General features: G+C 43.2%; 2 protein-coding genes across 2 annotated transcripts in view; one reads left to right on the top strand and one right to left on the bottom strand.

The window, feature by feature from the left end:
• Positions 1–5,343, top strand: part of GTPBP4 (GTP binding protein 4) — a 20,520-nt gene extending 15,177 nt beyond the window's left edge. Inside the window, exons 12-17 of the mRNA XM_083704911.1 lie at positions 19–70; positions 817–917; positions 1,245–1,442; positions 2,756–2,821; positions 3,239–3,382; positions 5,126–5,343. Coding sequence (XP_083561037.1) covers positions 19–70; positions 817–917; positions 1,245–1,442; positions 2,756–2,821; positions 3,239–3,382; positions 5,126–5,278 — 714 coding nt within the window. The 3' untranslated portion in view covers positions 5,279–5,343. The remainder of the gene's footprint in view (positions 1–18; positions 71–816; positions 918–1,244; positions 1,443–2,755; positions 2,822–3,238; positions 3,383–5,125) is intronic.
• IDI1 (isopentenyl-diphosphate delta isomerase 1) lies at positions 5,344–14,170 on the bottom strand. The gene is made up of 5 exons (XM_083705112.1): positions 13,755–14,170; positions 10,682–10,854; positions 9,459–9,551; positions 8,837–8,967; positions 5,344–7,887 (listed from the first exon to the last, which is right to left on the bottom strand). Exons 1-5 carry the CDS (start codon positions 14,066–14,068, stop codon positions 7,570–7,572), a joined length of 1,029 nt encoding a protein of 342 aa, XP_083561238.1. The 5' UTR covers positions 14,069–14,170; the 3' UTR covers positions 5,344–7,569.
• Positions 14,171–20,182: the final 6,012 nt, after the last annotated feature.

Raw genomic sequence — 20,182 nt, forward strand, 5'->3', positions numbered from 1 at the left:
CTGTGTGCTTGTTCGTAGGAGAAAGACATTGAAATGGAAATGGGAGACGAGTATGTTTTGGATCTTAAGAGTAAGTGGTAACAGTAATCTTAATGTTCACTAGAGGTGTCACTGATGTAGTGTTCCCATTTTGTAGAGAGTTCAGGTAGAAAACTGCAAGGTTAACTTCAGCTGTTGTGTGTGGTTAGCAGCCCTGTTTAGGGAAGTTTTTATTGTTTGATGTTACTGCTTTTTATTATTAATATTCTGTTGGGAGCCACCCAGAGTGGCTGGGGAAACCAAGCCAGATGGGTGAGGTATAAATAATACATAATAATAATAATAATAATAATAATAATAATAATTATTATTATTATTATTAACATAATTATTACATTATGCTCTTAGTCTACTGGATAATACTGATGTTCACCTAATTTTCCATCAGGGACTATATGTTAAAGTTGATGGACGGCTTTGTCGATTTGCATAAGTAGTGAACAACCTGAAGCCTTTGGCCTAATGTCATGCATCCCTTTCCTGAATTACCCTCTCCTGTGTTGCCGCTAGCAAAGCTGCTTTGGGTGGAGGGAGGGTAGCAGGTGTCAGAAAGTGAGTGACCTTTCTAGACAGTCAGCTTTTTGGACAGGTAATAATTCAAAATACAAGGGGTTTTTTTGACGAAGCCTAAGGTTAAAGGAAGATTGTTCTGGTTGACAGACAGGTTTATCAGCTCTGGACCACCCGCTGTAACTTCCTGCTGTAACGATGAAATAGCAGCTTCTGTGCTGCACAAATTAATAATTCTGTGTGTTGTTCCCCTCCCCCCCCTTTTAGAATACTGGGATCTAATGAATCCATCTGAAAAATATGATAAGGTGCCAGAGATCTGGGAAGGACACAACATAGCAGATTATATTGACCCAGATATCATGAAGGTAGGACTTATCTCCATTAACATCACAATTCTGTGTACAGAAAATGTGTGCATTCTTGTCATGACATGAATATACAGAACATTCTGTCAAGCTATGCATTTCTTGTCTAGCCTCTTATTAAGAAGAATCACAACTAAGAAGAATGAATTGATTGACTCCGCAAAACCATCACTCTGCTTCTGCCTTTAATCTTGGTTCAGAAATTGAGAACTTCTGATATGGCAGTTAGGAGTTTGAGCATTAACTATCTGAAAGGCTCTGTTGATGAATATTTGAAGCATGCATATTGTAAAAGTTTCTAATGCATTGTGTGTGACATCTTTAAAGAAACTGGAGCAACTGGAGGAAGAGGAGGAGCTGAGGCAAGCAGCTGGAGAGTATGACAGCGACTCAGAAAGCGAAGATGAGGAAATGATGGGCATCAGACAGCTTGCACAACAGATTCGAGAGAAAAAGAAACTCAAGATGTTGGCATCCAAAGAGAAAGATACACAGGGACCCAGGATGCCGAGAACGGCGAGAAAGGCAGGTTTCAAACATTTTGTTAAGAATGTGTTGGGGCCTGACTGCAGTTAAGGGATTAAGGGATTTACGTGTGTTCCCTCCCACCCACTCACTTTCGTTACAAAACAAAAATCGAAGTTGTCATGGCTAGAAATGCCTGTTAGACTGCAGATTAAAAATAATGGCTTAGGCAGATGAAATAGTAACAGGCCCGTAAGCGATAGAAGAAGAAGAATGAGAATCTCCATTAAGGTGTGTTCTAGTTTAGGACTTGTCAGAAACACAAGGATCACGCCTGAGGCCTGCTCTACGCAGTCAGCAGAACAAAGTTGTGGAATGAACTGGGACATTGGAAGGTGACTTCTGTTGAGTCTGAGCTTTGGTCCACCCAACTCAGCACTGTCAACAGTGAGTGGCAGAGGTTCTCCAGGGTTTCATACAAGAGTTTTCCCCAGGCTACCTGGAGATGTCTGGGTTGAGCCCGGGACCTTTTTTCATACAAAGCATGTATGGCCCTTCCCTATTTCAGACATGATTTTTTATTTCACGCACCCACACCCACCCAACATTATAAGCTTCTAGCAGTTCAACAAACAAATTTTACTATAGGCCACAGACCCGCCTGCACTGGCATGTTTCAAAGTAACAAACAGGAGCTTAAGTGAACTCCCAGTTGTTCCTTTGCCAGAACAAGTTGCATTCCTTCATCCAAATTCTTCCTACAAGGCGTGGGGCTGATTGAGATCTGGCCCGTTGGGGTTGGGGTAAGGTTCCTCATGTCTGCTTTAAGCACAAAAGTTTATTATTATTATTATTATTATTATTATTATTATTATTATTATTATTATTATTGCCTCCTTCCAGAAGTGTAGGCTCATTTGCTACCCATACTCTGTATTGTCTTGTTGAGCATCCTGTATGCATGGAATGTGTGTTCTGGTACATGTTAAATTAGTTCTAGTTTGATTTATTACGGCCATTGGCCCATATCTAAAACAATAATCAAAATTTATCCATAAGCAATACAATTTAAACAGTTCCAAGTTAAAACACCCATATAAAACCAATTTTACTTTGGTACATGTTAAATTACACCTAAACTAATTTGAAAAGGGGGCCGGGGGCGGGGGGGGGGAGAACGACAGACCATTGACATTCCTGCTTTTATCTGTTTGTCTCCAAATTGTCACTGAAATCTATTTGGAACGTACACTGTAGGATTTCTCTTGTAGTTTTTGAACAGTGTACTGGATTGCTTCTTAGGCTCCTTTCTGCCACGTCAATATAAAAGTGTATTGATAACAGGGAAAATAATTGATGACTTGTGTCTTTAGGTTGAACGGAAGACATTAGAGAAGGAGATGACTGATCTCGGGCTTGATATGACTGGTAAAAATGAGGTACGACAGACTTTTTTCTGCATTGATTGCTGTAGGCATTTCTTTCATTATTTCTTATACTTCATTTTTCTGCCACAGGAAATAAAGCTGTGGCTTTTTTTGTTTGTTGTAAAGCCAGGTGGCGCCTGCAGGTCTCACACTGCGGGAGCCGATTGTGGGACTCAAGCAGTGTGTTGGTTGATGGAACCGCTGGGCTAAGCTGGCTCCAGGAATAAAGCTGTGTTAAGGAAATTGATTAATATTGGATTAAGACTGGAATTCAGAGTCGAAAAATCCTATTATTTAATAAAGTTTGTACTCATAAGCTGTTAGCTGAATTAAGTGGTATTTATGCTGAGGAACAGTGTGCAGCACCTGATAACTAATTTAGAAGATGAGGGGTTCTGATTGGGCTTTTCTTGGTTTGTGAATTTTCAGGCACATTATGTAGCCCAGGCAAGAAGATCCCGGAGTGTTACCCGTAAACGTAAACGAGAAGAATCTGTAACACCTACATCTGTGGCACGAAGTCGCAGTTCCTCCCGCACACCTCGCGATGTATCTGGCCTTCGAGACGTAAAGGTCTGTCTTAGAATATAGTATTGCAAATAGGCATTTATAAATCTGCACGTTGAGCTACTGTAATTAAGCAGAGGTTTTAAAGCATTTTAAATTGACTTGTAATACGTTTTGGTGTCATCAAGAGTGTCAGGGGCTCAGGAGCAGAGGCACAGGGGAGAGAGGAAATGGAGAGCGAAGGGGAAGAATCGGAGGGCAGCGTAGGGGAGTATGACAGTGGCCCGAGAGATTCCATGAGCTTCTCCAGCGAATCAGAAGATTCCCAGAAGGGGGCGCCGATGGCCAGGGCAAGGGGGGTCCCAGGGGGGACGCACCAGAAGCAAGGGGCCAGCGGGGACTCCCAAAGCAGCAGCGAGAGATCAGGGCCAGCTCCCCCACCAGAGCGTAGTGGGGGGGAAGAATCCCATGCATCAGGGCCAGCGTCTCCTCCGGCGGGGAGAGAAGATGAGTCAGCGCTGACCACGCCTCTGTTGGAGAGTGAGGGAACGGAGGGGAGGTCAGGCCCAGCTAGCCCCCCCGAAGGGGGAAGCAGTGACAGGAGCAGTGTAACGGTCAGGAGGAAGGTTGCCGGCTGGGCGCGGGCGCCAAGTTCAAATGTACAGGCGCGCGGCACAGCAGAAAACCCGGATTGGGAACCAGGTCCTAAAGCCCGCCGGAGGCAGGGGGAAGACTCAGGGGGGTCAGCGTCAGAAGAGTCCAGAAAGGACAAGACCCCAGCTGACAGGCGGACCCAGAGGAGGAAAGAGCAGAGGAAGAGGTGGAGCAGGGCTAGAGTCTTAAACTGGTGTCTAGGGGGGAGGAGATTCAGACGGAGCTTCAGCGGTCTAGAGATCAAGACATAGAGCTGCGCGCCGCGGCTTTGGAATTGAAACTGAACTTCAATAAAGACTTTTGTATATAATAAGAACTGGCGTTGGTCCTTTGTGAGCTGGGACCTAGGGCAGCTCTGACAAAGAGAAAATTACATTACTTTAAAAAAACCTCTTCCTGTATATTTAGTACTAGGATCAATAGTTAGGATCAATTGGTTCCTTTTAGTTCAAGCCATTTGAAGCAGAATCAGCCTGTGTTCAGTTCATCATCTCTACCGTCATGTACTAAGGGTGGATGGTTAACCTGTGGCCCTCCAGATGTTGCTGGACTACAACTCTCACCATCCCTGTTTGGCCATATTGCCTGGGGCTGATGGGAGTTTGAGCCTAACAAAATCTAGAGGGACTACAGGTAAGCTACGCCTGCACTAAGGGGATGTGATGGCAATAGGCCAGCTTGTCACTTATTTGGCTGAGGTGTCCAAGACTCGCCATGCACAAACATAGCTGGGATTAAGTTCCACTGAACATAATACTTCTGTGTAGGATTGTGCTGTTAATACTGGACAGGTAGGGCAGGGAGAAAGGCCTAGGAAAAGTAGGTACCAGGCAGCCAGGCAAGATGGCTGAATTTACATACTGATGTGGAATAGCCAAATGACTTGAGGACTCATCTGGTTGTTTAGCTTTGCCTTTTTATATGTAGCTTATGCAAGGATACTTCTAGTGTTTGAGAGACCAAATCCCTTTGTATTTTTAAATTGCTTCTATAGAAGGCACATTTATGGCTGTGTCTCAGATCCTAGTCTTATACTCTTAACCACTACTTCCCAAAGGGACTGTAATGCAGTATTTGGGTCATATTATTGGTGTGGAGAATGAGCCTCAAGTGGAGAAAGAATGCTTCATTTATTTTTATTTTTTATTTGTATAGATGGTGAAGAAGACTAAAACTATGATGAAGAAAGCTCAAACGAAAATGAACCGGTTGGGCAGGAAAGGGGAAGCAGATAGGCACGTCTTTGACCTTAAGCCCAAACATCTGTTTTCTGGCAAGAGGAAATCTGGTACAAACCAAAGAAGATAATTGGCTCTGCAAGGACAATATGAAAATAACAATGCAAATTAAAGGCAACATATATATATAAGAAATAGTTTGTGGAGAATTTGTTCCAGTAAAGTTGTGGTTTTATTGTTAGTTCTGTCGTAATGAAGTATAAAATAAATAACCCAAACATTCATTCAGTTACTTCAGCAGAAGTACATACCAAATGATGCATATCTCAATCTGCTGGGGTACTTTTCCTCTGTACTGAATACCTGGAGGTCTGGTAGTAAGTATCATTTCCCAAAGGTCTATTTTAACTACATCTCATTAGATATGGGAAGCAGCAGCTCTTATCATAAAACTATATTAACAAATTTAGTGGTAACAAAGTGTTGCACTTTATAATAATATCAAGATACACGCAGAGTGGTCTAAGCTGAGCACATAACTTTATATGGAGGTTTGAAATATATAGAAGCCCTCTTAGGCTGTGTCGGCAATACTGAGCTAGATGGACCAATTCAGGATTCCTCCTGGATCCGTTTTTAAAAATTAGTGTTATATTTCCAGTTCCCAGCAATGGAGGATGATCCGAGGCAAAAGTTACATATTTTTGTTAGAAAATCACATTTGATTTTTTGGAAACCCTTAGGTGGATGCTATCTCAATCTGGCAATTTGTTAGTTTTTATTTGGTCTATTAAGCCTAGAACTCTTTTTCATTTACCGCAGATAGCAAAAGTTAGTTCAGGTACAGGATCTGTCCCCTATCCTCTGCTGTGAAAACAAAAGCAGAGAATTCATTCAGATTCTGAGCCACCTCTAGCACTCCTTTTGCTCCCTTGTCATCCAAGATACCAACTGTCTTCTTAGCCAGTCATCTGCTACTAAAGTATTTAAATGTTTTGTTGTTCATGTTTTTAGCAGTGTTCCTGCTCCATTTTTTAAAGAACGCTTATTGTCTCATTTGCCAAAGTTTGTGTTCCTTTTTGTTTTCCTCATTTGGGCAAGACCTCCATCGTTTGGAAGGAATAACAGCTTCTTTGACTCTGGTTGTTAACTGCGCTGGTGTCCTCTTGGCTCTGGTGACACCATCCTTGATCTGCATTTTACACTTCAGTTGAGCTTCTAAACAACTTCCAAGATGTGGGAAGATCAGAAATTTAGCTCAGTTGGCCTGTCCAGTAATTATTAACATTTGTCATATTGTATTCCTCAAAAATTGGTTTTCTATTAACTAGCCTAAATTTAACAGGTTATGGACAATTAAAATGGAACACATTAATATTTTTCATGAAGAAGTATTAAGTTCACTTGTTAGGATTCAGTCATTTTAATGATTAAAAATACATCAGCGGCTTTCTGGAACACAGCAGAATGTCTGAATATGCACAGATTTTACTATCTAGTTATATCTGAAAATGGAACACCCTTAAGTCAAGGTAAAGTGAAGAGTTACTAGGCAGGCCCAATAGTCAAGACTTCCTTTCCTTTTTACAGCAAATAATTAAAAAAAGGAAGGCACATTTGGAGACGACTGAAGTACAAATTCTCACTTGACATTTTGAATACCACCTAGTTCCGCCCCATAATAGTTTTCATCATGCACAGTTTACAAGTGAACAAGTACTATTAGAGCAGTTAACACCACACTTAGTTATTACCCCACATACTCCATACTGCTAGCACACCAGAAAACTGAAAACGAGTGGATGAAATGGGCCAGCTCTTGAATTGGCAGAATTTAAGTAATGTTTCTCTTATCCCCTAACACAAACTTTAGTATGACATTCAAGATGCAGCCTTTAGGACCAGAAATCTCAACAGCTATGCTAGTTAGGGCTGATGGAGAGTCACATGTTAGCGCCCCCCTCCCCTGCATTAAGCCAAGAACAAAACTAGTCTGCGAACTCCATTGGGTTTGTCTGTATCTAATGGGATTTCTGACTAAATAACTAACTCCTTCCTTATTGTACAGCAAACAGCCTACCCTGAAAAATAGAGAGGTATTCTGGCTAAGATTTAACTTTCAATCTTAACTGGTAGCCTTGTCAGTATTAAATCTCAGATTCTAGTGATTATATCAACAAATACATTCCCATTGAAAGCTTGTTAATAATCCAAATAATTACTCCAAGAAATGAAAGGCAGAAAAGACTCAAGCTTTAACAATCAGCCAGAGATAAAATCAAATTCCCTTCACAGGATATCTTCTTATTCCTAATTCGTTCCCTGTGTTGCAGTCAACTTCTAATTAGTGCTTCAGATATTGCCATTTATCAGTACTAAATGGTACTATATCATTTTTAGAGCAGCATATTCTACAAGCTGTTACATTCTGTGAATCTTTTCATGATCCACAAACCTATTCAGATTATTCAAGTTATCCCACCATTTAAAGAGAAAAGTCTCTGCAATCAGTTTGAACCATGGAGTAATCTTAATTTCATTTCGGGATGCTTTGTCCAGGAGTTCTTTCATTTCTTCTTGTGTCACATAACAGTAGCTTTTAATTTCATTGGGATCTGCATTCAGCGTCACATTCTTCTGCACAAACAAGATGTAATCTATTTCATGTTCTCCCCAGATCCCATTGGACTGAGCTTTGTAGTGAATTCGGGTTAAGTACAAGATTTCTTCTGGTGTTACCTACAACCAAAAACATGTAGTGACAGATAATTTTTTTGAGAACACCTCAATACAAGCCTAAAAGGGGTGGGCTGGAGAAAGAGCTGTGGTAGTTTGCGTTTAAATGGTTGATTTTTAATATAAAATTTGTATAGTCAGTTGCTCAAATCAAAAGAATGACACTTGGACTTTCCTTCCCCATCTAATCTGCTCCTAAGGACTCTGTGGAATAGTGTATAATGGTGTGGATAGAGTGCATGTCTGACTGGGATGGTGAGAGACTCAAGGCTCAAGTGAGCATTTAATTGAATAATGTACATTTGAGTGGATATATCAGATAAGAAAAGATTCTTCCCAATATAAACTGCAGAGAGGAGTACCTCAGAGCTCTAGTCATATGGGTATGGCCAGAGCCATTTGTTTTGCTTCAACAATTCTCAACACGGAAGAAAATGTTGCAATGTTGTGAAAAATCTAATGCTGGAAAAAGTCTTAGGTGTTTGGTTGCCCAGACATAGAAACATTTTATGCTGGAGCCAAGGCATTTGAAATCACTTTCCAGCCCTGGGAAAAACTATACTATTAAAATAGTTCCTTCCTTGCTCCTTATATGTTTAAATTATACAAAAAGCCTTTCTGGTGTGCTTGCTGGACAGATTGTTACAATCAGTCTATCAACTAAAATCTGTAAAGAAGCATGTCTTGATCAATTGTGATTATTCTGAAACTCAATCCAGGGCATTCACCAAACCTGGTCATTCTGACTAGTGAAAAAGCACAGACACGCTGAAGTAGCAACAAACACACTGTGATAATTGCTCCCTTCTCTTAAGCTTCTGGGAATAGGGCCGACAGGTTCCAAATAAATACTGCAGCTCTGATTAGTATTTAGAACTACAAGTATAACTAGATGCTGTTCAACTATTTTCCCCTAGGGAAGTCATTACTCTGAAATAAGAGCATTATTTACCTGTTCCATTGGAATTCCTAGCTCTTCTTTCAGGCGCCTCTGAGCTGCTCTTCGAACGCCAATTGCATTCTTTTCTTCTACTTCAAGCACGGTGTTCAGGGGATGACTGCAACAAGTGTTGGTGAAGCAATCTACCATAAAAGATTTGTGGATTCAGTTTTAAGAATACTTTGCAGACTTTCAGATACTAGAATCCTTGAAGTAGCCAATCTCATTTTGTTGACAGTACCAAGTATCCAAAGTTTGAAACAAAGTTCCAAAAAACAACACAATAGCACATACTGCCATATTCAAAGCAAAATAAACCTATCAATGCTTGGCACCACACCAAATAGTCTTTGGGGCATTTGACCTATCAGAAAATCTTTGCATGTTTCTCACGCTTCTGCTGTTAACCGAACAAATACAGGTCATGAACACACCCACCCCACCATTCTTTCAGAGAGAGAAAACATTGCTGCTACCCAAGTATCTGCTCACTTGAAAATGAAAGTAAGTAAATTTGTTTGAAATTTAACAGATAATTCTATTTTTCAAGCATTCCAGAAATATATGAGGACACAAAGTGGTAATTTATAGAAGCTATGCAATGAAAACAAGAATTTGTTGCTTAGTAACAAACCTGGGAAAGTGATTTTGGCATCTGATCTTTGTTGCAATAGCAGTTTATTCTCCGTATTGAACAAGAAGACACTGAAAGCACGATGCAGCAGTCCTAGCACAAAAAGATAGGCAATATGCTTTTAAAAAGAAAGTACTGCAAGGGGGTGGGGAGTAAATTTCACTCGTGTTCATCGTAATACTTGATCTTACAGTTTAAAACCAAAGTTTAAACAAAGAAACGAGCACCCTATTTCTAAACAAAACTTTCCACTGTATGCATTGTGGTTTCTCATTTAGGCTGGTAACTGCCTTGGAAAGGAGGGTTGGATATATATGTATTTGAATAAATTATTGCTTGGGTACCCTTTGGAGAACTTTGTAGGAGTAAACCTAATATATTATTGTATGCCATATCTTACAATATACTACAATATATTACTTTTGCAAAAGTCAAGTGCTTAGGTGTTTTTGCACTGTCGGAGGAACAGAGCTATTTATTTTGAGCAGTTCCTTACAGATCTGTAATCAAAGACATCATAGAAGACTAAAGTCTTTATTCTGTCAGATAACAGGTTAGTGTCAGATGTTCTCTTGGAGCAGCATAAGTCAGCACAAGAAAAGGGTTTTTAACTCATGCTGCTTCTGTTCTTGTGTGCAGTAGGGAAATTGCCTATATCCGTATGCACCAAAAGTGATGTTTCAACCACAGAAATAAATGTGTACCTTGGCTTATGGAATATGCCCATTACCTCTTTAACTGAAGCCTGAAAATTGCAGAACACTCATTCATCTTTTATTGCTTTTTGGCATAAACATTTGAAGAAGCTACCCGCAGTCTAAATTTGTGTGCCGGGCAGAACTATATAAGGTAAGGCTAAATGGTGGGGCAGGAAGTTGCTCTGTGGGCTGTATGTCAAAGTAATTGGTGACTCAAAACATATTAACAAGCCTAAATTGCTATTTGACTTCACAGCATGAAAAGGATTTTCTTTATCACTTAAAGAACTCTTAATTCAAAGTTATCTTGTACATGGATGCACAAGACTAGTCTGCTGAACCACATTCTTCTATCTTCCTTGTTCCATTTCCTCCAGCTCCTTTTCTTGTTTTAACTGCTACATCTTGTTGTGCAAGTAGATTGCAAAAAACCCAGAGGCAAAAAATGGGGCGAGGTAGAAGTGCTCGATGCAGCTTGGTACCCAGGCAGTTTACATACAATGGGATCTGAACAGTGATAGATACCTTTGTCTATGTTCTCATTTAGGTGGCAGTTTTTCTTGGTATCTGAACCAATTTTGTTGTCGTTTTCATCAATAAGGATGCACATCTCTGCCAGCAACTCTACCTGCTGCTCATCCAGTTCATTTGTATTTATTTCAGGCATGGTTACAGTATTGATGCTCCTAATAAAAATACTGATGACAAAAAAACAACAACCCACAATTACACAAATATTTAATGAACAGTATTAGAACTTACAAATTTCCTAATGTTTGCGTAGAGTCAGCAGAGCACAGGCATGCAGATGAGTGTGTCCATTATAGCTGCCAATGCTAGAAACCTGCCTAAACTTCACAACCAACGCAACCATCAAGTGTGCATATAATTTCTGATGGCTAGACAAAGTTAATTTTGATCCTCAGCCAATATTCTCAGTTCAGTGAGAATATGAGTCCACCATTTTTTACACAATACATAACTATCACTAGTTATGTATCCTGCACTAGCATGACTTTCCAGGAAAACACACAAAGCCTTGTCTTTAGGCACCAGCTATCCTTGGCATTGGGACGCAGGTGGCGCTGTGGGTTAAAGCCTCAGCGCCTAGGACTTGCCGATTGAAAGGTCGGCGGTTCGAATCCCTGCGGCGGGGTGCGCTCCCGCTGCTCGGTCCCAGCGCCTGCCAACCTAGCAGTTCGAAAGCACCTCCGGGTGCAAGTAGATAAATAGGGACCGCTTACCAGCGGGAAGGTAAACGGCGTTTCCGTGTGCAGCTCTGGCTCGCCAGATGCAGCTTTGTCACGCTGGCCACGTGACCCGGAAGTGTCTCCGGACAGCGCTGGCCCCTGGCCTCTTAAGTGAGATGGGCGCACAACCCCAGAGTCTGTCAAGACTAGCCCGTACGGGCAGGGGTACCTTTACCTTTACCTATCCTTGGCATTTGTTAAAGTTGACCACTTCCTCCTTTTTAACTAGCCCTGAGCCAATGCCTTTATTAGTACCTGTTTAATAGATGGAAGCTTTTTTGATTTGTCTACAGTGATAAGGCTTTACCTGCTATACTTCTATGTATAAAAGTAAAAAGGTAAAGAACCCCTGGACAGTTAAGTTCAGTCAAAGGAGACTATGGGGTTGTGGCGCTCATCTCGCTTTCAGGCCAAGGGAGCCAGTTTGTCCACAGACAGCTTTCCGAGTATGTGGCCAGCGTGACTAAACCGCTTCTGGCTCAATGGAGCACTGTGACGGAAACCAGTACACACAGAAATGCCATTTACCTTCCTGCCACAGCAGTACCTATTTATCTACTTGCACTGCCATACTTTCAAACTGTGTATTGCGCTGCTGACAAAAGTAAAGGGCCAGTAAAAGAGGTAGCAAATGCTGTGTTAAAAATATGAGAGTCCTGCCAGGAAAAGATGTGGCAGACTTACCCAACCGCCTAAACAAAGAGAGGAAAAGTACAACTATGAGCATACCTTGAAAGACCTTTGTATATTGGGAATGCTATAGAATTTTTAAAAATCCCCCAGCCCACTTCAGCTCCATATCACTTGTCAGCCCCAGTGGCAAAAGTTCTGAGCACTTATAAAGCTGTCGATTCCAGCAGCAGAGCTTTGCTGCTGAACGTTTAATTTTGAAGCAAAGCACTGTTGCTATAGTGGGAAGTATGCTACTTTTGCTGTTTAACAAAAATGTTTTAGAAATCTACACTAGGAAAAGAGAGGGAGCTACATGCTCCATCTCAAAAAGCTCCATCTCTTTCAAAATCCCAAGGGAAACTACAAAGGATAAATACAGGAAATTACTGAGCTTAGTACAGTGGTACCTCAGGTTACATACGCTTCAGGTTATATACGCTTCAGGTTACAGACTCCGTTAACCCAGAAATAGTGCTACAGGATGAGAACAGAAAACATGCTCCGGCGGCACTGCGGCAGCAGGAAGCCCCATTAGCTAAAGTGGTGCTTCAGGTTAAGAACGGACCTCCAGAACGAATTATGTACTTAACCCAAGTTACCACTGTACTGTCTACAGAAACCAGCAGTGGCTCTTCAGAGTTTCAGGTTGGTATCCATCCCATCTCTACCAGAAGCTTACACAATCTTTATCTTGGTCACCTAACCACCCTCAGGGGCATGTTGTGGGGGAAAAAAGCGGGGGAAGGAGGAAGAGAACAGCAGGTGCCATCTGCAGCTCTTTAAAGGACAGTGCAGTAAGAACAAGAGGACATTAATAAAACTTGAGTAAGATTTCTCAGGGCTGTGGATGCAGAGAAAAAACCTGAACTCGGATTCCCTACCCAAACCTTTTCAATAGGGAAGTGGATACTGTATGCAGATCAGTGGTTCCCAACCTAGGGTGGCCTGCTGTTTTTTTTTGGACTATGACTCCCACCATCCCTAGCTAGCAAGACCAGTGGTCAGGAATGATGGGAATTGTAGTCCAAAAGGAGCTGGAGACCTAAGCTTGGAAAACACTGATGTAGATCAGGCATCCCCAAACTCAGCCCTCCAGCTGTTTTGGGACTACAAATCCCATCATCCCTAGCTAACAAGACCAGTGGTCAGGGATCATGGGAATTGTAGTCCCAAAACGGCTGGAGGGCCGAGCTTGGCCATGCCTGATGTAGATAATACAGCTGTTGGCAGGACAGAACCTTCAGCAGCTTTTTATTTATCTATTTGTCTAGTGAAATTTATGCGCCAATTAGTTGTGGAGTAAACCCCAGACCGGTTTGGCACAAAAAGGCAAAAGCGACAACAGTGATCCTGAGACTTTCCAGAACAACAACAATAATGGAGTAAAGACGTATCTGAGTAGGCTCGGCTAAAACAAAAACGTTTCTCAGCAGGCGCAGGGAAGGCTGCCCGGTGTCACTAGGCAGGGAGTTCCAAAGTGCAGAGCCTTCCTGGGATAGAGGCAGTACACCTGGCGGAGAAAGGCAGGCTGCCCGGAAGCCAACGGCCCTGCCCTGCGGAGAAACAGGCGCCACTCTTGGACGCTGCACCGCCACCTCCCCTCCGCTTCCCCGCGGGGTGACTCAGAGGCATCGCTTCGAACTCCCTTCCGCCCCCGGGGCTTTTTTGGTCCTTACCGCGTTCCGTCCCCGGGCCGGCACGCGGCCTCTGCCCTCACGCAAAGCAAAGGAAGCGGCCGCCGAGACTGAGGAGGCAGCGGTGGCTGCAACACCTGCCAGCGGCTGCGACGATAAAAGCTTCCCTTCGAAGACGAGGAGGCGGAAGAAGCAGAAGCGGAGAGCGCGCGAGCTGCAGAGCCTTCTTCTCCGGCTGCCTCGGCAGTAACAGCTGCTGCCGACGCCGCCAACCGCTGCGCCGCGCGCCACATCGCCTGGCAACCCTCCCCGCTCGGCGCCTGACCAATGGCGGCGGCCCCGGGCGGCGTCGTCATCAGGTGGGCCGATCGCGCCACTGCCCGCGAACAGGGAACGCAAAGCGCCAGCCAATCGCCTGCGGGAGAGCGGTCGCGTGCAGCTGTCGGGTCTGGCGGGGGGGGGGAGGGCCGAAAAAGAAGGGTGGGCGTGGCTAAAGGCGTGAGGGGTGTGGCTAAAGGGGGAAAGGCGGGAGGGGAAGGGAGAGTGGATGTTATTTCATAGAAGCGTGGAATTCTTAAGAGTTGGAAGGGACATCCGAGGGCCATTTAGTCCAACCCTCAGCATAGCAGGGATATTGTGCCCATTGTAGCGCTCGAACCACGACCCTGACATTAAGAGGCTCATGCTCTACGGACTAAGGAAAGGATAACAGCAAAAAAATAAAAAATCAAGACTGGAAGAAGCTGATTGCAATTTTTGTAGGAGATGCCTGTATTATATGCTCAGTTAGCACCTGATCTTTGGAACTCCCTACCGTTGTTTATCAAGCGTGCACCTTCTCTATTGAAGTCTTTTCAGCACCTGCTAAAAGACTTCCCTCTGTCACCAAACCTTCTGGAGAAGATCTTCATCCTAGCTGGAATCAATATTGCATCTCAGTTGAACATATGTGTGTGTGTGTTCCTGCTGCTGTTTTAAACCATGTAAGTGTGTGTGTGTTTATAGTGTTGAGTGCCACCCCAATCTTCGAGTGGTGTGAGTTTCCAGGGGTTCCAGTGTTTGTGTTTTCTTTTGGGAATGAGGCACAGAGGACACTATGGTGCCTATAGGATATATGGTTTACTTACACACGCACACACACACACATATGCAACCTGAGCTGAGTATAATGGAGGGGTTCACAGCATTAACAGCCCAAGAGGGTCTTGTTTCTCTCATGGCTGCAGCCTAGGATTCAAACAGACACCAGCCCTTTTGCTCTGATGCTCTTTCCAGCTGCCGCCTTTACCAGACTGCAACCTTCCCCACCCTCTAGGTTACATCACACTCAACCCTAAAAAATTTTCAAACACTGGCTTTGCCTTCTGACTCTGAGTTGGAGGGGCTCCACCCATTTGCCTTCTGGTCCAGAGTCTTTGCCTTAATGGCTTATTACCTCTCCTTTGTTCTATAAATGGCTCCTCTCCCAGGCAATTACCTCATGAGGTTCACTTATTTAGTTTATCTAGCTCTTAACATTTGCTGGGTCCAGATATTAAACGTCTGGCACCCACAAACTCATAACACAGGGGAGTCTGGCATCAAACTCATTACAGTATATTTAACTTTTATTGTGTTGTAAATAGCCTCTGGATGCCTGGGGGGAAATGATTCAGAAGGGAAATAAATAATAAAATGAGATACCAAGCATCTTGATAAAGAAAGTAAGTGTAAGCAGCTTCATAAGTGTAATGATTCCTAAGACGGATCTTGAATTCCCCGGCTGATTTGACTGGCGCTCCTGTCAAAGCCGTGGGTGACCTCTGGAGCACCCAAATGGCTCGCGTCATTGACACGATTACCCCTAAGCACTCCCACTTCATGGAGCCCCTTTGGCTCCCTGGTATACTCCAGAGTTAGGGTGAAAAAACAGGCTGGGAGACTGCTTGAATGGAAGTGGAAGAAAACTCCAGTTGAATGCAATCTAACACTGGTGAGGGCTCATCATCAACCCTACCTAGTGGCAGTGAAGGTAGCAAAGAAGGCATACATTGCGGCCTCCATAGCATCCTCACTATGCTGCCCAGCAGAGCTTTTCCAAGTAGCGTGGGGCCATTTATGCCCGAAGGAGGTGGTAGAACCAACGGCACTCCTTCTGACTTGTTTGCCAACCATTTAAAGGAGAAAATCACTTGCATCCATCAGACATCAGATTCCGCTGTTACAGCAGAAGAATCTCAAGGGGTGTCCAGAGCAGTCTGGTCCTGTTGTGTTGGATGAGTTTCCGTTAGTAAGGTTCAAAGATGTGAACAAGGTGCTTGGATTGATCATAGCAACCACTTGCACGCTGGACCCTTGATCTCTAGACTGATAAAAACTAGCGAGGAGGGGACAAGCAGCTAGGGCAGGGAGATGGTTAAGGCCCTATCAACTTGGAGAGGTAAAACTCCTTAGGAAACCACCCCTGGACTCAGAAAATCAAAGTAACTACTGACCACTTGCTATTCTCTCTTTATTGGGCAAGGTTTTTCAGCAGGTGATTGTGAGCCAGGCACTCTTGGAGGAAACTGATTTCCTAGATCCATTTTGATCAGGGCTTAGGCCCAGTTTCGGCACAGAAACTACTTTGATCGCCTTGTGTGATGGCCTCTGTTGGAAGAGAGACAGGTGAAATGTGTCCCTGTTAATTCTCCTTGACCTCTCAGTGGGTTTCAGTACCATCAACCATGATATCTTTTTCGAGCAGCTGTCCAAGTTAGGTGTGGGTGGCACCATTTTGCAGTGGTTCCTTTCCTACTTGGATGGTCGTTTCCAGAAGCTGATGCTTAGGGAGTGCTCTTCAGCCCTGTGTAACCTTCAATATGAGGTCCCTCGGGGTTTCATTTCATCCCCTATGCTGTTTAATACCTACATGAAACTGCTGAGTGGCATCATTTGGAGGTTTGGAGTATATTGTCAGCAATATACTGATGACACTCAGCTCTGTTACTCCTTCACAACTGTAGGTGTGGTTGTGGATGTGCTGGGCCAGTATCTTGCCTCAAGAATGGACTAGATGAGAGCCAACAAATGGAAGCTCAATTCAGATGAGACTGAGGCACTGTTAGTGGGCGGTTCCCTAGACCAGATGGCTGGGAGGTTGCCTGATCTTGATGGGGTTATGCTCCCTCTGAAGGAGCAGGTATACAGCTTAGGGGCACTTGATCCTTTGCTGTCACTTGAGGCTCAGGTGGCCTCGATGGCATGGAGTGCCTTCCATCAGCTTCAGCTGGTGACCCAGCTGTGCCCCTATCCGGACAGGGATAGCCTAACTACTGTTGTCTGTGCTCTGGTAACTTCAAGGTTGGATTACTACAATGCGTTACACATAGGGCCGCCTCCGAAGACGATTAAGAAACTTCAGCTAGTTCAGAATTCAGTGGCCAGGTTGCTCACCGGCGCAAGACAGTTTGAGCATATTACACCAATTAGTTTCTGGGCCCAATTCAAAGTGCTTGTTTTGACCTATAATGCCTTAAACAGCTCACAACTGCAATACCCCAAAGACCGCCTCTCCCTATATAAACTGACCCAGACCCTGCAATCATCATGTGAGGCCCTTCTTTGTGTGCCTCCTTCATGAGAGGTCCGGAGGGCGGCAGCATGAGAATGGGCCTTTTCTGCAGTGGCTCCCCTTTTGTGGAATTCTCTTCTGGCACTTTCATTATACACCACTAGGCGCCAGAAGAAAAGGTTCTGTTTCAACAAGGCCTTTGGCTGATTAACATCCTCTAACCTTTTTAATATGTGTGTGTGTGTGTTTGTGTGTGTGGGGGGTGTTATTGTTTTGTTTTCTGTTCTTGTTTTCATTATGCATTTTGCAATGTTATATTGTGTGTACCACCCTGCTATCTTCGGATGAAGGCTGGTATACAGATTTAATAAATAAAATAAAGTAAAATATCACAAAAACTAACACATCAAACATCTTGATAAGGAAAGTAAGTGTAAGCTGAGGGTCCAAAAAAGGCCTTGAATTGTGAGAGGTATGTTTTGAGACATTTTCGTACAAAGCTCAAATGTATACGAGATTTGCCTGTGTTGTGGCATTTGCACACAAAAAGCAATAATTGGTGGTAGCTCAGTACTCATTTGCTAAAGATATTCATCTATTTATAGATACTCATCTGTATAAATACCAGACTGGTAACTTGTGGTCACACAATCCTTATTTATTATAATTGACTCACCAGGGTGGAAACAGCCTTTATTAGAAATACATATTCGTACATAATTATCTATATAGATGGGGTTGATCAAACTAGTAGCCTCCAGATATTGTTGAACTCTCAGCATCCATATGCTCCAGCTGGCCAGGGATGAAAAGGGAGTTATAGCCCAACAGCGTATGCAGAGCATTGTGTTGTCTATCCCGAACAACATAAAATAAAACAAACTGCTACCAGATCATGAAAAAACGATACATGTTAAAATACTGCATGAAACAAATAGGACAGCAAAACGTAACAATTAACAATCTTCCTGTATTTGTTGTGGCAGTTTAAAATTAATTCAAACCTTGGTTCCAGTTGCTGTTCTTATAAATACGACATCCTCCCATCATATGTCAAGGAAATAAACAACCATCTGACTTTTAGAAGACACCTGAAGGCAACCCAGTATTGGGGAATTTTTAAATGTTGTAATTTTTTATATGTTGTAAGTTGCCCGGAGTGGCTGGGAAAACCCAGCCAGATGGGTGGGGTATAATAATAATAATAATAATAATAATAATAATAATAATAATAATAATAATATAGACACATCTCTGCAAGAGGGGTTGCTTTAGAGCCGGTGGCCGGGTTGCTACTCCTGAAAGAGCTGCTCTCTAAGCCAGGAGGATTGCAACAATTTACCTCGCATTTTCCCTTCGTGGGCAATGCTGGAGCAGGTTGTTTGTTATACAACTCCATGATCTCTTGGATGGAACTGACTACGTCCATTTCCATTCAGTTTCAGGTCTGGACTTGGCACAGAAACTGAAATCCAAACAAGCTATGCACCCTAAATGCTCACTACTCCAGTGATGACTAGTCCATTTGGGCAAATGGAACACTTTCCCACAAATATCGGCCAGCGCCAGCCAGCCGCCACCTGTGGGCCTTCTCACTTATGTCAAGAGGGTATCTCTCTACCTTTCATCTTATTCCTCTTCAGTATCTGTTGCCATTGTAGAACTCAGCAGGGAAAAGGATGAGGGAAAACTAACATTAGCTGCTTCCTGCCTTACTGGTCCCAGTGGGCACCATAGCTGTCAACGTTTCCCTTTTTTTAATGGAAATTCCCTTATTCCGAATAGGATTCCTCACAAGAAAAAGGAAAAGTTGACAGCTATGATGGGCGCCAGTCACCCCTGGCTGCCCCTCTTCTGTTCACTGAATTACAGTACAATGGTACCTCGGGTTAAGTACTTAATTTGTTCCAGAGGTCCGTTCTTAACCTGAAACTGTTCTTAACCTGAAGCACCACTTTAGCTAATGGGGCCTCCCGCTGCAGCTGCGCCGCCGGAGCACGATTTCTGTTCTCATCCTGAAGCAAAGTTCTTAACCAGAAGCACTATTTCTGGGTTAGCGGAGTCTGTAACCTGAAGCGTATGTAATCTGAGGTATGTCTCATTTCCTCCATTTTCTGGTTTGCTGGTAGCAATGCATAGTCACCACTAGGAGGCATAGCGCTGCCTTCAGAATTGGTAGTACAGATCACCCATCTCAAACTCTTGTGCTTTTTATGCTTTTTTTTAAAAAAAGAAAAGAAATATTTGTATATCATACTGCTCTTTATCTTGCGCTTGTATAGGGCCTTCCATGGTTTCCCACCCAAGGGACTGACCAGCATGAGACTTGTTTAATTTCATTAATGCTGCAGTACCATGAGTCCCCAGAACAGCAGTTCCCAAACTTTTTGGATGCAGAGCCACATTTGAAAATCTTTAGAAACTTTCCTGGGCACCTGTACAAAATGGCTGACCGGTCACAAAATGTCCTGTGAAATCAAGAACAATAAAGAACCCGCATAGGAAACTGAAAGCAAAACACCTATGCAAAAAAGGCAATTACCCCCCCCCCCTCCCCAGATAAAATAGGCAGACAACAAAACCAGGAAAAACACATAGCAAACCAAAACAGAGTTACCCCCTGGAACAGCAAGGAGACCAAACACACACACCCCAAAACAAAAAACAAATGAACACAGTCAAAATGCATACACTTCCCAAACAAAAGTGGAACACCTACAAACAGCCCAAACCACACACTAAACAAAATAAATGACATCTAGCCAGCCGAGCTGCGAAAGCTGTGAATTCCAATTCCTATCAACCTCAGCCAGTTTGGTCAAGGATGATGTGAGCTGGAGTCCAACAAAATCGTGGGGGCAACATCCTGGATTTAGTAGGGTTATCTAGAACTGGGTTGATTTCCATCCTTTCTCCCTGCATGCTCTGCGCCTGGAAA

This window comes from Podarcis gaigeae (assembly GCF_964106915.1).
Source record: "Podarcis gaigeae genome assembly, chromosome: 12".
Classification (NCBI taxonomy): domain Eukaryota; kingdom Metazoa; phylum Chordata; class Lepidosauria; order Squamata; family Lacertidae; genus Podarcis; species Podarcis gaigeae.